The sequence below is a fragment of the Rhipicephalus microplus genome, chromosome X, assembly GCF_043290135.1.
Source record: "Rhipicephalus microplus isolate Deutch F79 chromosome X, USDA_Rmic, whole genome shotgun sequence".
NCBI lineage: Eukaryota > Metazoa > Arthropoda > Arachnida > Ixodida > Ixodidae > Rhipicephalus > Rhipicephalus microplus.
Window position 1 is genome coordinate 292,483,685 of NC_134710.1, and position 13,477 is coordinate 292,497,161.

A 13,477-nucleotide genomic window follows, 5' to 3' on the forward strand; every position below is an offset into this window, starting at 1 on the left:
TCGCCAGGGGAGGCTGATGCGTGTCTACGCGCGCGTACGCGATCACACTGAAAAAATCGTGCGTTCAAAGAAAAAAAAAGTGCTCTAGGTCACGAGGCGGGCGTGACATTTTTCTGTGGCCCTGCCATCCCTACCTGCTTAGCTTTCAGCGCTTTCGTCGGGACGAGAGAACAAAGAATGTAATTGCAGCATGCGACAAGTCTTTGCAACTCCACTTGCACTGAACGGATTCTTAATATTTTTGTGGCGTTGAATTCTTGAGGCAGTAAGCTCTCTCAGTGAATCGATTCCATGGTTACTTGCAAAAGTGTTTCAGGGCCCCTTTAAAACCTATCTTAAACTTCCGTCGACTCTCACTCATTTCTTCAGAAGAAAATAGAATGAAAACAGCAGACGAACAGGAGGTAACTGAGGCAAAATGGCGTTGGTTTTTGTGCTGTCTGAATTGTGATTAACTTTCCCAAGACAAAGCTCCTTCTGTTACGGCAACAAAATGGTTCACCTACATTATGCTGAAGGGGAAGTTATTTGCACAGTAACTTCGCCTCTGTTACCTTATATTGCATACTGCAGCATGCCAGGAAGGTGCGTGCCATAATGGGGTAATAGCACCTTGGTATGTTGTTGCAGATACATACATAATATATTGGGTAGGGGGGTTTCATTTCCTGTTACGTTTTCATTACTGCAAGGGCATTTTTTTAGCGAAGGATAGCTAGCAAAGTTCACTGAGAGCTCGTGCAAACTTTATAGTTTTATTGCTATATTTTTTTTGTGTATAACCTGTACTAAGAATTTTTAAATTTGGAGCAAAGAGAAAAAAAAAGTGGTTGCAAAGGCTGATTCAAGGCAGTGCTTCACAACTATGCAAAGAAGCCAGCTACGCGGCAAAATGCGGGTATCATTTTTAGAAAGCTTTTTAGAAAGTGTTTTTGAGGGTGGGGGTCACAAATGAAAAATGCAGTACTGTACAATTAAACTGTCTAAGTCGGGCAGTCACTTTGCCAATTACATGTGCAATAAACAAAATACCCCAATAAAACAGTTTACTTTAGTGAACATTTTCTTTTACAAAAAAAATGCCAGCAAAAAAAGAGCTACTGTTGTCAGTTTGTGAAGTTCCTTGCCCTTCCTGTCAGGTCATATTGAATTCTGTTGTAATTTTCTATTTAAGTATAATATAATTTCTGCAGGATGTTTATCAGTTTCGACAGTTGCTTCTAAAATGAAATTAGAAGGCCTCATAAAGGTATTCAGGGTTGTACACCCTAATCGGGTGAACAAAATAAACAGTGGCTACAACACTATTTTAATATGAAATGCAGACTGCTATAACTGCCTCTTATATGTTCCATGTCAAATGGTACTTCAATATAGGGTCCATCAATAGCTATGGTAATTGGCCATGTGTGTCTTCCGGACTTTTTCACTTAGGCGTTATTCATTTCAAAAGGCTGTAGAAAACTAGGGGCAGCATAGTTGTCCTCAAAGAAAAACTGAAGTGTAACTAAAGCCATTTTAAAGAAACACTCTTGCCACTAATTTGCACTTACAGGTTCAGTACTAAAACAGATAATTAAGCAAGTTTAATTTTAGACATTTGCTCCAAAACATTAAAAAATTATTTATGCGATTCCCAATCCTCCAGATCTCTACATTGGCTCAGTGAAATTTTCTGAAATGTGCTGGGTAAATCTCTAGCTCTTTAAGATTACAATGCATTTAATTTTTACTAGTAAAGAAACTAAACATAAGGCGTCTAATTCTTTTGACATTGGAGATGGGACGCTGAGGCTACCGCAAAAACTTGCTGCACATTTTTTTTTTATGGACTTTCCCTTTTAGACCAAGTGTCTTCTCACAGCAAAACTAATGCATTTTGTATTAGTATAAGGTAATGTAATAATGAGAAAAAAAAATGTTCCGTCTTTAGTGTTTTGAGTCGCTCTTGGAAAACGGGCAACTGGGACATGTCATTGTGCTTGCATAAGTTATTTCAAATTGTTTTTGGACTACTGCGATTGTCTCCTCTTTACTTTTTTCCTCTTTTTTTTTATAAAGATGGTATGACAATTCTAAGGCGAGCTTGGACCTTTGTGACAATGGTGATTAGTCCATGCCATCATGACACCTCTTTGGGTAACAGAAACAGACTTGGAAGCGTTTGTTTAGTAATTGTCTGTGCCAAAACAAATTTAATGGCTGAAACATGCGAGAAGCTCCATATTTGGACAGTAAATACAGATGTCTAAGGTCTAGCTTTTTTGCTAGAAGAATCCTAAAATCTGATATGTCGAGTTTAACGTCCCAAAGTCACCGTATGATTATGAGAGATGCCGTAGTGGAAGGCTCCGGAAATTTCTACCACCTTGGGCTCTTTAGTAGAATCGCGAGTTAGGTGAGTTGGTGGATGTTCATCATGGAATATTTTACAGTGCAACGGGTTAGAACAGAGAACGGTCAGCGATGTGTCCCTTCTCTGTCCGTTCTAACCTGTTGCGCTGTAAAATATTCCACAATGGGGTTCTTTAATGTGCACCCTAATATGAGCACACGGGCCTACAGCATTTCTGCCTCCATCGAAAATGCACCCGTCGCATCCGGGATTTGATCCCGGGACCTGCGAGTCAGCAGCCGAATATCTTAGCCACTAGACCACTGCGATGGGCCTAGGATCCTGAAATCTGTCATGGTGTATGTTTCCACCATGTTGTGTGGTTGCTAGGGTTGTAGTGAAGCCGGGTCCTAATTTATTGGATTTTGTGAGTGTTAAAGTAAGAGAGGGTGAAAGCTACGGTAGCAGCCAGGAAAACGCTGTAGGCAGTAATATGGCGGGGTTTTGCTGCATTTGCTGAAAATCTTCTCACATTTCATTAGATAAATGTACCTAATTTATATAATTATTGATAAAACCAATTGTCTTTCATAGGTTTAACATCATCAAATTTCTTTGAAGCCCTCAACCACCTGGTGCCCTCTCCCTCAAGGTTGCCTGCCACATGATGAACTGACTTCACCAACTATGATAATGGTGATTACAAAAGCATCCATCCATCGTTACTGATGGCATTGGCAACTATGGCAGAAGAGCGCAGCTAAATGTAATTGCAGCATTGCGGTGGGATTTTGTTAAACAAGACATAGTGCTTATTTTAAGCACTAAAATAATTCCTGGGTACTTCGTCGAACTCCAGCACGTGTCCTGAATTCTTTACTGATCCTTTGGAGTCTTACACTGGTGTGTCCTACTCCATGGTTGGCCTATCCTTTTCAAAAGCTCAGATTTTGCGCAATACTAGCATCGTCACGGCAGAGGCTATACTGTATTTGCGACTGTTGAAAGCATTAAAGAATTTCCACTACACTGTGCAGTCATATACAGATACATTGGCCTGGTAAAAGCTTTAAAAGCTCTAGAAAAAACATACAATCCTGACCTTGTCTCGCTCCGTTCACTTTTCTGCGAGATTCACACACTCGGAATGTATGTTGTTGCGTGCTGAGTGCCAGGGCGCCACGAGATCTAAAAATGTGGTGGTGTACTACTAATTGCATCCATCCACGAAAGTGCTGCCGACACACCCACAGCTGTCCCAGGATTAGACCTAAATTATTTCATAAAATGAAACCTAATGGCTTATTGTAGTGGTTATGGGATAGGCAAACACAAAGTAAATTTTATATCTAGCCACATATTGTGGATTGGCCTCCAGTTTCGGAGTTGTGCTGCAAATAAGTTACACGTATGTGGCTAAAAATGGGGCATGCTTCAGTACATATGCATACGTTGTGTCGGGTGGTAATCTACCTATGTGCGGGAAGGGTGGTAAACCATTCACTGTCCTTACATTCTGATCGTATGCAATGAATTCAAAAGCTATTCATGAAAACCATTTCCCATTACCTAACAATTTAAAAAATTCTACTGCATCTCTGGATAGTCATAGTTAAAGGGCCGCTTGTTAACTGTTTAGCTACCGCGAAAAAAGGGGCCGTTTATACTAGGTGTAAAAAACATTTTTTTCTGCGGCTAGATATTATAGCTTTATTTACATTATTTAGTACAAAGCTGTAGCTAAAAGAATGTTCCACATAAGTAACACGTATGTGGCTATAAACGGGGCATGCTTCAGTACATATGCATTCCTTCTGTCAGGTGGTTGGTAATCTACCCATGTGAGTGAAGTGTGGTAAACCATTCACTGTCCTTACATTCTGATTGAATGCAATGAATTCAAAAGTTATTCAGGAAAACCATTTCCCATTAGCTAACGGTTAAAAAAATGCCACTGCATCTCTGGATAGTCATAGTTAAAGGGCTGCTTGTTAACTCTTCAGCTACTGCGGGAAAAGAGGCCGTTTTTACTAGGTGTAAAAAACATTTTTTTTCTACGGCTAGATATTATAGCTTTATTTACTTTTAGTACAAAGCTGTAGCTAAAAGAATGTTCTGTTCAAAATCATGAATATTACACATATATTTAACACACACATCAGAAATAAGAAGCCTATATTGAAAAGTTTATACAGTGATTATACGAATGATGTTTAAAAGAGAGGATAACAAAAAATAATGAGTCCTGCCGTGGTGGTCTAGTGGCTACGGTATTCGGCTGCTGACCCGCAGGTCGCGGTATCGAATCTGGCTGCACTGGCAGCATTTTTCGATAGAGGCGAAAATGGTGTAGGCCCGTGTGCTCGGATTTCGATGCACATTGTGCATACCTATGAACTCTTCCGATTTTCTGATGAAATGTACAAGTTTTTTACCGCTATTATGATTTTACAAATCTTGTCTGAAATTTTACGAAAAATATTTCACTTCTCATAAAAAAAATAAAATTGGTAAAATAGCGTGGCCTTCGCAATTGACTACAGAAAATTGCCGTAGCTAGTTGTAGCTAGTTGTGGAGGCCACAAAAACTGCGTTGTGCTGTATTCCGCCACCAGGAGAGAAAAATATGTATTGGTGCTAACATCATCAGAAACCTGCCCAGTCGCCCGCATCGTCCGGGAGACTCCCGGGTTTCGACCGTTTCTTTCATTTGTACGGTCGCAATGAAAATCTCCCAGAAATCAAAATTTGTGTGAGAGATCTGGCCGCATTGCCAAAAATGCAGGTCAGTCCGTTCTAGGCTTTTTGTGAGCCCATCGCATTTTATTATAAATGAATTTGAGAGGCACTCATCCAAACGTTCAGTAAGAACTCTGGTATGCGAAACCGTGGCAGATACGAATTCGTGAAAATCCTCAGCCAAATTCATTTGTCCATTGGGCCAAAATTCGAGTATTCCGAACCGAACACTTTTTCTAATTGCGGCGTGTGATGAACTTCAGTACTGAAACCGTTAAAGGAAGCCCGATCGAGAGTAGCGTGCTCGAAGCTTCGGAAGTATGCGTTTAACTAGCGCACGCACTCTCTTTTACAGTGCGTGTGGTTGTCGTTGCCACAACCGCTGTGGATGAAACAGCGGTAGTTCAACACTATTATGTATGGCGATGACATTACTGACAGAACTTCGAAAGCGTGCAAGCAGCCAACACTTGACCAGTCAAAGCAACGTTGCTTTTCGCAAACTCTGTGAATAAAATCGCAGCAGTTGCGATCGTAGATAGCGTAAAAAATGGCTTAGTTTTGAAGGCACATGAATTGAAAACAAAACTACCATTTGTCGCAACCGCCGCGCGCAAGACTGCGGTCACGGCGATGCGAGAGCGGTCTACGGGTTCCGAGGGCACGTGGCTGACATAATGGTAGATCAAATAGGGCAAAGACATTAAAAAGGCTAGAAGCCTTTTGGCTTTCCTGTCCAAAAAATCTATAGGGAACCGAAGCGCAAGCTTGCGAAGCGATGACAATGCTTTGCCTAGCCCTGCCGACGAGATCCGGAACACTTGAGGAGAGACGTCGGAGAGGTCACTGGTGACTGAGTGTGTTTCGTTGAAATGGGAGCGCATGCGACATGCGTGAACACATTCTGCAGTTGGTGTGGGGAAAGGCGCTGTGCCGTCAGCTTGGCGCGCTGAAACGAGACGCTCGCTGTGCGTGGTTGCCTTTCCGCAATGGAAGAAGCAGCCCCACGGAAGCGTCGGCGAGGTCCGGAGTATTGTGTTGTGGGCTGCCACAGCAATGCAGAAAACACCAAGAGACGCTCTCCACGTGTAAAGCTGTATCAGTTTCCCGTCTAGTCACAGCCAGGTTCGCGAAAGATAGAGCAAGTATGATACTAGAGCCGGAAAAAATAAAGGTGAGCACTTCAACTTGACTCGCTGTGGTTAATTTTATCTTGCTGCTTCACGGCGACAGCGGCGCATGTGCGGTTTCTATAAGCGTAAACACAGCACATCGATGGAGCACGCGGTTTCATGTCGGCAGAGTGAAACTTACCTTGAGACATACGTCGTACGCGGTATTATCACAGTGCGGTCCGAGAAATGCATTTCGCAGTGATACGGGCGTCCTGGTCTTGAGTCGTCTGCTCTGCATCATAAACTTGACTTACGAGTTTTACTCCTTTTGTTCGAATCACTTCTCGAAAGTTCTTGTCCAGCTCGGAGATCTTTGTGAAGCCACACTGCAAACGGTACATTGTGAGGTGACTCAAATGCAGCGCACTCTCTCTGCATGAGCATGTAAGCGAGCGGCAGCGCATTGGATCGAAGGGATAGCGCGCCATCTATATCCCCGATTTCTACTTTTCTATCCAAGATGGCGCTGCCTGTCCAGAGTCGAAGCGCCACTATGCATTGCTTTGGCTTTCTATAGTGAGCAAAGCCAAAGCTTTGACCCGCGCTTTCGCGGCAGCCAGCTGCGCTCTCCTGTCCATTCACGTGTGAAGATCAAGTTGTTTTGATGGAAATCAATTTTTTTTTTTTGCTAGTTTTGATGACAGGGAATTTCGGGAGCATTTGCGCTTCCCCTACCAAACTCAACTTAGTGGGGAAATCCTACCCTTGTGTGTTCGGCCACTCCAAGCCATTATGAGACCGCTACGCCGATTTTCGCGCTTACGTTTGAGACCCCCCTCCCCCTTTTGTTTTTGACGATTTTTCGTGCTTTTCTTTTGGTGCCGATATTGAAGGAAAATAATTCAGAGTGTCGATTTGACTTTTGGCGGCAAAACATGATTATCTTGTCACTAAAGGCAAATCCATCACACCTACAAATAAAAAAAGTCTGCTACCCCACCCCCTTCCCTGCTCAGAGGTTTTACAAACTTCTCTGTTGCCATGTTGGCAGGTATGACATCGTAGAACACCAGGGGGTCAATATCTCTACTACGGCGTCTTTCATAATCATATGGTGGTCTTGGGACGTTAAACCCCACTTACCATCAAAAATAATGTTATAAATATTTCGAGAAATATCATTTGTAGTTTACTATTCTACAAAAAGGTTGCACAAGTTTCAAACATAATTGTCAAAAACTGTTCTTTCAAAAAATAAAGTCGATGAGGGTGCAGCAGTATATGGATTATCCTGTGCAGCCTGCCATCGCGGACGGAGTTTATCTGCTCAGTCTATGACACTTCGAAAAGCAAAGAATGAAAAAAAAAAGGCTTCTGGCCATAATCTTTGAAGGAATGTGGTGTGAAAATAACTCTGAGGTATTACAGTAGAGATGAAAATAAGCAATTCAATTCCTAAGTAGATTCTCCACGAATAGTCTCTTTCGTGTATGTTTGCCTTTCTAAAAAGAAGCATCCACAGACATTTGTTCGTGTATGCTGGTGAGCTGAGCAGTGAAAGACAGCTGGAAGAAATTGACAGCTCGGCCGAAGCGCCGTGCATTACTCTGGAGTGTGCTTCCAACTACGACCCCCGGGTTTCGTCTCGAAAGAAACTGCACACGCTTGATAGATGCCGGCAAGGAATCGCATACCTGCCGAGTCTCATGGATTACCTGTGGGACTCCGAGATTTCGATCGTTTCTCTCTATTGTACGGGTCATAGGAAAATATCCCGGAAATCCAGATTGCCCCGGGCGTCCAGAGCTTTGTCTGGCCACTTGAGCATAGTTGGTTGGCCATATAGTGAAAAGGATTTTTTTAAAGCGATAATAGCAAAGTTTAATCTGTTCGATGTATATTTTCGAGATGTGAAAATAGCGCTAGAACACGCGGCCTGCCGTGTTGGAGCAGTGAAATCATGCATGGCTCTGCAGTTTAGGAGGGTCATACACATTAACGCCAAGAAATAGAGAGAGAAAACTTTATAGTAGAAGAGGGAGGGCAGTGGCAGTGACCCTGTGGTACGGTTGATGCTTTTGCTGGCTGTTGAATGCGCCAGCATTCCAGGAAGTGATGATTAGACTGCTCACAGTGTTGTGCCACTCGCTGTTCAGTTTACGGAAATCCTTCCTGTGCTTCTGCATCTTTTTGTGGAAATTCTTGGTTTTTCGATGTAGGAACCAGGCAGCCGTGCACGCATGCATTCACTGTTTTCATTCACATTGATTGGGCGAATAAAAACAGTGAAAATTGAGGGAGCGGGGTGCTTGCTCTCAGGTAGGGGTGTCTGCTCAGGATTTTACGGTACATAAAAAGGCACTGTGTTCTTTAGCCAACAATGCCATTTGCCCCCTCAAAAACCATCACTATCAGTGTTGCCTGCCACATGATGAACTGACTTCACCAATAATGATGATGGTGATTACAGAAACTTCCATCCATCGTTACTGATGGCATTGGCAACCCTGGCCCTTGTTGAAGAAAAACGTACTACTGTAGAATCTCGATGTTATGAATTTTAAGATTGTTTTAGATGGATTAGCTTATACAAAATGTGCCGTGATTCAGTGTTATACGAACGGCTTCTTCAGTCATTGCGGATGATATGAATGTGCGATGGAGCACTGCACGTCAGCGGTGCAACGCGGCTTGTCTGTGGGAAGAGGGTCACTCACCCTTGGCCTCGAAAGGAGTGGATGTGGCTAAACTCACCAGAATTTTCTTCTCTTTAGTGGTGGTATATGCGAGCTTATTATTGTCTTTAATGCAGAATCAGTGCTGCGTGCGAAGGACTAAGGAAATGGCAAAATGCACTCTAACTCTGCTCCTCTTGCCGTTGTACGTGTAACTACCTTATGAGCCAAGGCACACAGATTTTTATATACTGGGATGTACATGCATTTCTGCAGATTTTTTGTTTATTTAATCAACTGCAGCTTCTTCAGGAAAGTGGGAAAGGCTGTAAAGTGGCATTACTAAATTTAACCATTAGGCTTTGCATTTGCTTGGAATACTCTATTCCAAGTAAGTAGTCAATCACCCTGAGAGAGTATTCCAAGCATGCAAGACTGCATGCTATGTGTAGCTTTGGATTGAGTGGGGCAGTTAATCACCCTGACTTGTTTGGGAAGTTCTATTTGTGAGGGCTGGGGAAACCTGGATAGCTGTTGAGAATTTTGATACTTTGTTTAGTCAGTCATACTGCTAGCCAGCATTGATGCCCTCCACAGTGGCATTGTGCCTTTCCCTGGCAATTTCACGATGTGCGAGGCTCAGAGCTTCGTCTGAATCCCTGCACAGCATATAAATCTGGCTCAATTTGTAGTCGTGCAATTCTAAGCAACTCTTGTCATCCAGTGCATGTTGGCGGGCCATCTCTTATCACCACGAGTGAAAAGTATAGACTTGAAAATAAGGATAGTTGAAGGAGAATTTCAAATTGAAATCGCAATTAAGGGGACATGGGGGCTCTCAAAAAAAAAAAAAAAAACCAACAAAGTTGCTTTAATCTGTAGCGTATGACAATGAAATTTTTGCTGTTAACATAGGTTTTTGTGTTGAGACACTTTTTCTGCCACTAAACTTTTATGGTTATGAGCCATTAATGACCCATGCTGCTTATAACTCCTGATTAACTGTAGAATAACTAACAAAAAAGTGTGTATAAGATATGTAAACAAGAAAAAGTGTAATGCGATTTGTTTTTTAAATTCCCAGCCCATACTGCCGTATTAACTTGAATCTAGGTCGTACGCAGACTCTTAAGCAGACCCCCAAAAGGCTGATGCCATTCCCCCTCCTGCCCCAAACAAAAAAGAAAGCTCACATTGAATGTAGGCAGAACGAAATGGCGAAGACGTTCTCAAACAGAGAACATTTATTGAATGTAAAGATGAAACAAAGCACTTGGTTCATGATGACCTAAGTTCCCAGGTTGTCGTCCCTTGCTGCAGCCAATCCAGCGAGGCACTTTTTTTTTGTTTATTCCAAAGTCCTGCCCGGCCTGAACGATGGACAACTCTGCAGCTCGGAACGGAAAACTTTCCTTTTATAAGCAGCACTATAATTACACCTATTGTTTGACATCAAAGGGCGACTCGAAACGGTGGTGGTGGTGGAGGTGGTGGTTAGAACAAAAAAAGAAAGGTGCCCGATTTCTGCTGCCTGGTAGGGAGCACGACGCAGCGCCTCGAAATGACAAATGCAGCTCGCCTCAACCTCTAAACTAACCTTAACACTCGCCTCAAAGATAAAAATGGCGACCTCACATGTGTACTTAAACCAGGTGTTGCCTTGGCTACTAAGGGCTATAAACCATCCAAGTGGCGCTAGTTGTGCACCTCTTTTCGTAATGAAAAATGGTAGGTTTTTCAAAATCCTCGAATCGTAAGCTGACCCTGGAGTTTGATGTAAAGAACTTTGAAAAAAAAAAAAAAAAAAATTCTGCTTAGATTTGAATAAGTATGGTAAATGCTCACCTTAAGTTCATAAGTATATAAAGAATATCGAGTTTTATAGGAGCTAATTACAGCCTTAAAATGTTTGAAAATGTGTGAGAAATTTCATCCTGATCTGGCTATCATAAGTACAAAAACATGATGTCCAAACTCGAGAAGTTATCCAGGATATCATCTCGATAAAAATTTGGAAATGAAAGCTCATTTGTGTGACAAAGATTTGCTTTTTGAATTATTTCTTCAGTCATGAGAGCTTTGGAATCGTGAATATTTTGAGCATGTAGTTTTAGTTAATTCTTCATGCAATATGCAATGGCAAGCAGCCAGGGGACAGTTTTAAGGGAAGTGTCGACAATAAGCGTTTTAGTTTGGAAGCCGCCTTGTGCTCTTTAAAGCGGAATCGAACCTTGGTATTTTGTCATCAAAGTGAAGACAAAGCATGTAAAAGCAAGTATTGTGTGTGTGTGTGTGTGTGTGTGTGTGTGTGTCTCTCTCTCTCTCTCTCTCTCTCTCTCTCGATTCCTGCTCACACCAAGTTATCTTTCCACCAACTTTTCTTTCTTCACATTTACATTATAACTTCCCCTATACTTTCTTTGGTATTATTGTCTGTTAGATCTCATTATATTATCACACACGGAAAAACGAGCGCTTAAGTATACACTTCTTTCCTTATATAGTAGCATCTCCCTGATCAGTCTACATAAGTAATGGAAAAGTTTAAAGAATTGTTGTCATAAATCTTCAATTTTTTAGTTTAACAGTGAAGCCAGTTTAATAGCCGTACAGTGTACAGTCTTTTTTTTTTGCTAAATGTAATTTTAAGCTTGCAAACTTCTATTGTCACATTTGCAGTTTCCCTTAGTAGACTTTTGTAGACCTTTGGATTCCATTTGATGTTTTAGTCATTCGTTGCAATCGCATTAACAGCTTACTTGGTGCTAAAGCATATATGTTTGTAAAGTGAGCTTGCTCTTGCCTGCAGCACATTCAAGTTGCCTTTTATCATTTCATTTTAGCAAAGACTAGTGAATTTGATTTAGATAGCTTATGTGCCACTTGACGTCTGTTATAGCTGCATCTGGCATCTAACACTGCAAACTTTTTTCTATGGACTTTTTTTTTTTCGTTCAGCGCTTGTTTTATGTGAGTGTGTGACTGGTTTATAGCTCGATGTTATCAAAGAAACATTTTTATTGTTTGCTTCATTGTTCGAGAGAATGGAAAATGGCACTTTAATAGGAATTACTTTGTGATTTTATATAATGAAGTGTCTTTATTTTCAAAGCATGAAGTGTCTTATTTTACCAAGCATGTTTTTCGACGGACTGATCCCTTGCGGGTCGTTTTGTCTCTTTATACCTAATTATTGGAGCTTTGTATGGGTACTTAATCGGTCAGTTAATATCGCATTGGTGTAGTGTGTGCAAGATCAGTACATAGGGTGAGCATGAGAAAGACCAGAATTATAGTTTTTTGTTTGCTGTGTTTTCGGTATTTGGTAATTTGCATTACAACCCACATTGAATATGATGTTGCTTTTGCTTTGAAAATCTGCCTTGTACGTCTGCTGTTGCATGAGCATTAATTTTAGTCTATTATTTTATATCTTATTAAAGCTAGTGCATTTACTGATATTTTTCTATTTTATCTGTCAAAACAGACGCGTGACCACGCATACATTAAGGTATGTACAAGATCTTATTTTACTGGGCGTGTGTGTGTGCTTGAGTGTGTGGATGGGATGTTTAGCCCTCATTTATTTGAAGCACTGCAGCAATGTTTGCTGATGTTAGGCTTTTTTTTTTTCAGCCAATTTGGGGGAGGGGGGGGCTCGCGTAACTACACAAGGGGACTGTCTACCACTGTGTTTTTTTTTTTTTACAGAAATGTCTAGATTTCTTGTCACATCGGGGGCAATGAACGTGCTCTTGTATAATGAAAAATGGATTGTAGATTAAATTTTGCTCAGAAAGTTGTGAAATTATGACCGCTGTTGTCGCCGAACGGCAATGTGGTTCAGGCTGTTAAACAGGACCAAAAAACCTGCATGTAGGCTTACTTTGTTTGAAAACAAATATGTATAGCTTAAAGTTATATTTTATGTGCTTCTGTTAGTTTTCCTTGATGTGAACATAATTGCAGAGTTTTTTGCGCACTGAAAGAGGCACACGATGGTGCTGCATTCACCTGCCAGCCTACCATGGAGAAACGCGAGCACGGTGTTTGGCACCACTCTCAAGAAAGAATATATATATATATATATATCTTGAGACATCTACAGAGAACTGGAAAAGAACAAAGACCTCTTCTGTGAAGCACGCTCTATGTTTGTTACAGTAGCACGTTTGAGATTAGTGGAACCAGTGCAATTTGTTTCACAGGAACAATGTTTGCGTACCAGTTTTGCTGAGCACACAGGGTTGATTTGTCGCCAGACTGTTTGATTTTTCAGGCTAAATAAATGAAGCTTGAATGAACGGGGTCATAATCCTCTCTTTGGCAGCTTTTTACGAGTTCTAAACTATCACAATTGTTTTATTACGAAACAAACCCTTATTCAGTCTACTATTATTGAACAGAATCTAATTGGGCCTGCAAAATCTGCATATTGTCATAAAGCGTAAGAAAAGAATCTCAATTGGGGAAATGAAGAGTAAAATACGAATACTCCCTCAACAACTCGCTTTTATTGAGCAACATTGAAAGTAGTCATCAGTTTAAGCTTTACTTTCTTTACACTGGTCTTAGAAACTTTTTTTTTACTTTCCAACCAATTTTAATGAAAC

The 13,477-nt window shown here is 41.2% G+C and overlaps 1 protein-coding gene across 9 annotated transcripts in view; it reads left to right on the top strand.

Annotated features, from left to right (window-relative positions):
* Positions 1-13,477, top strand: part of LOC119161406 (uncharacterized) — a 201,196-nt gene that overhangs the window by 138,978 nt on the left and 48,741 nt on the right. For 4 of the 9 annotated variants that reach the window (XM_037413853.2, XM_037413857.2, XM_037413854.2 and 1 more), the window contains one exon: positions 12,352-12,375. The exons of the other annotated variants lie outside the window; for them this stretch is intronic. In XM_037413853.2, coding sequence (XP_037269750.2) covers positions 12,352-12,375 — 24 coding nt within the window. The remainder of the gene's footprint in view (positions 1-12,351; positions 12,376-13,477) is intronic. 9 annotated transcript variants of the gene reach the window in all.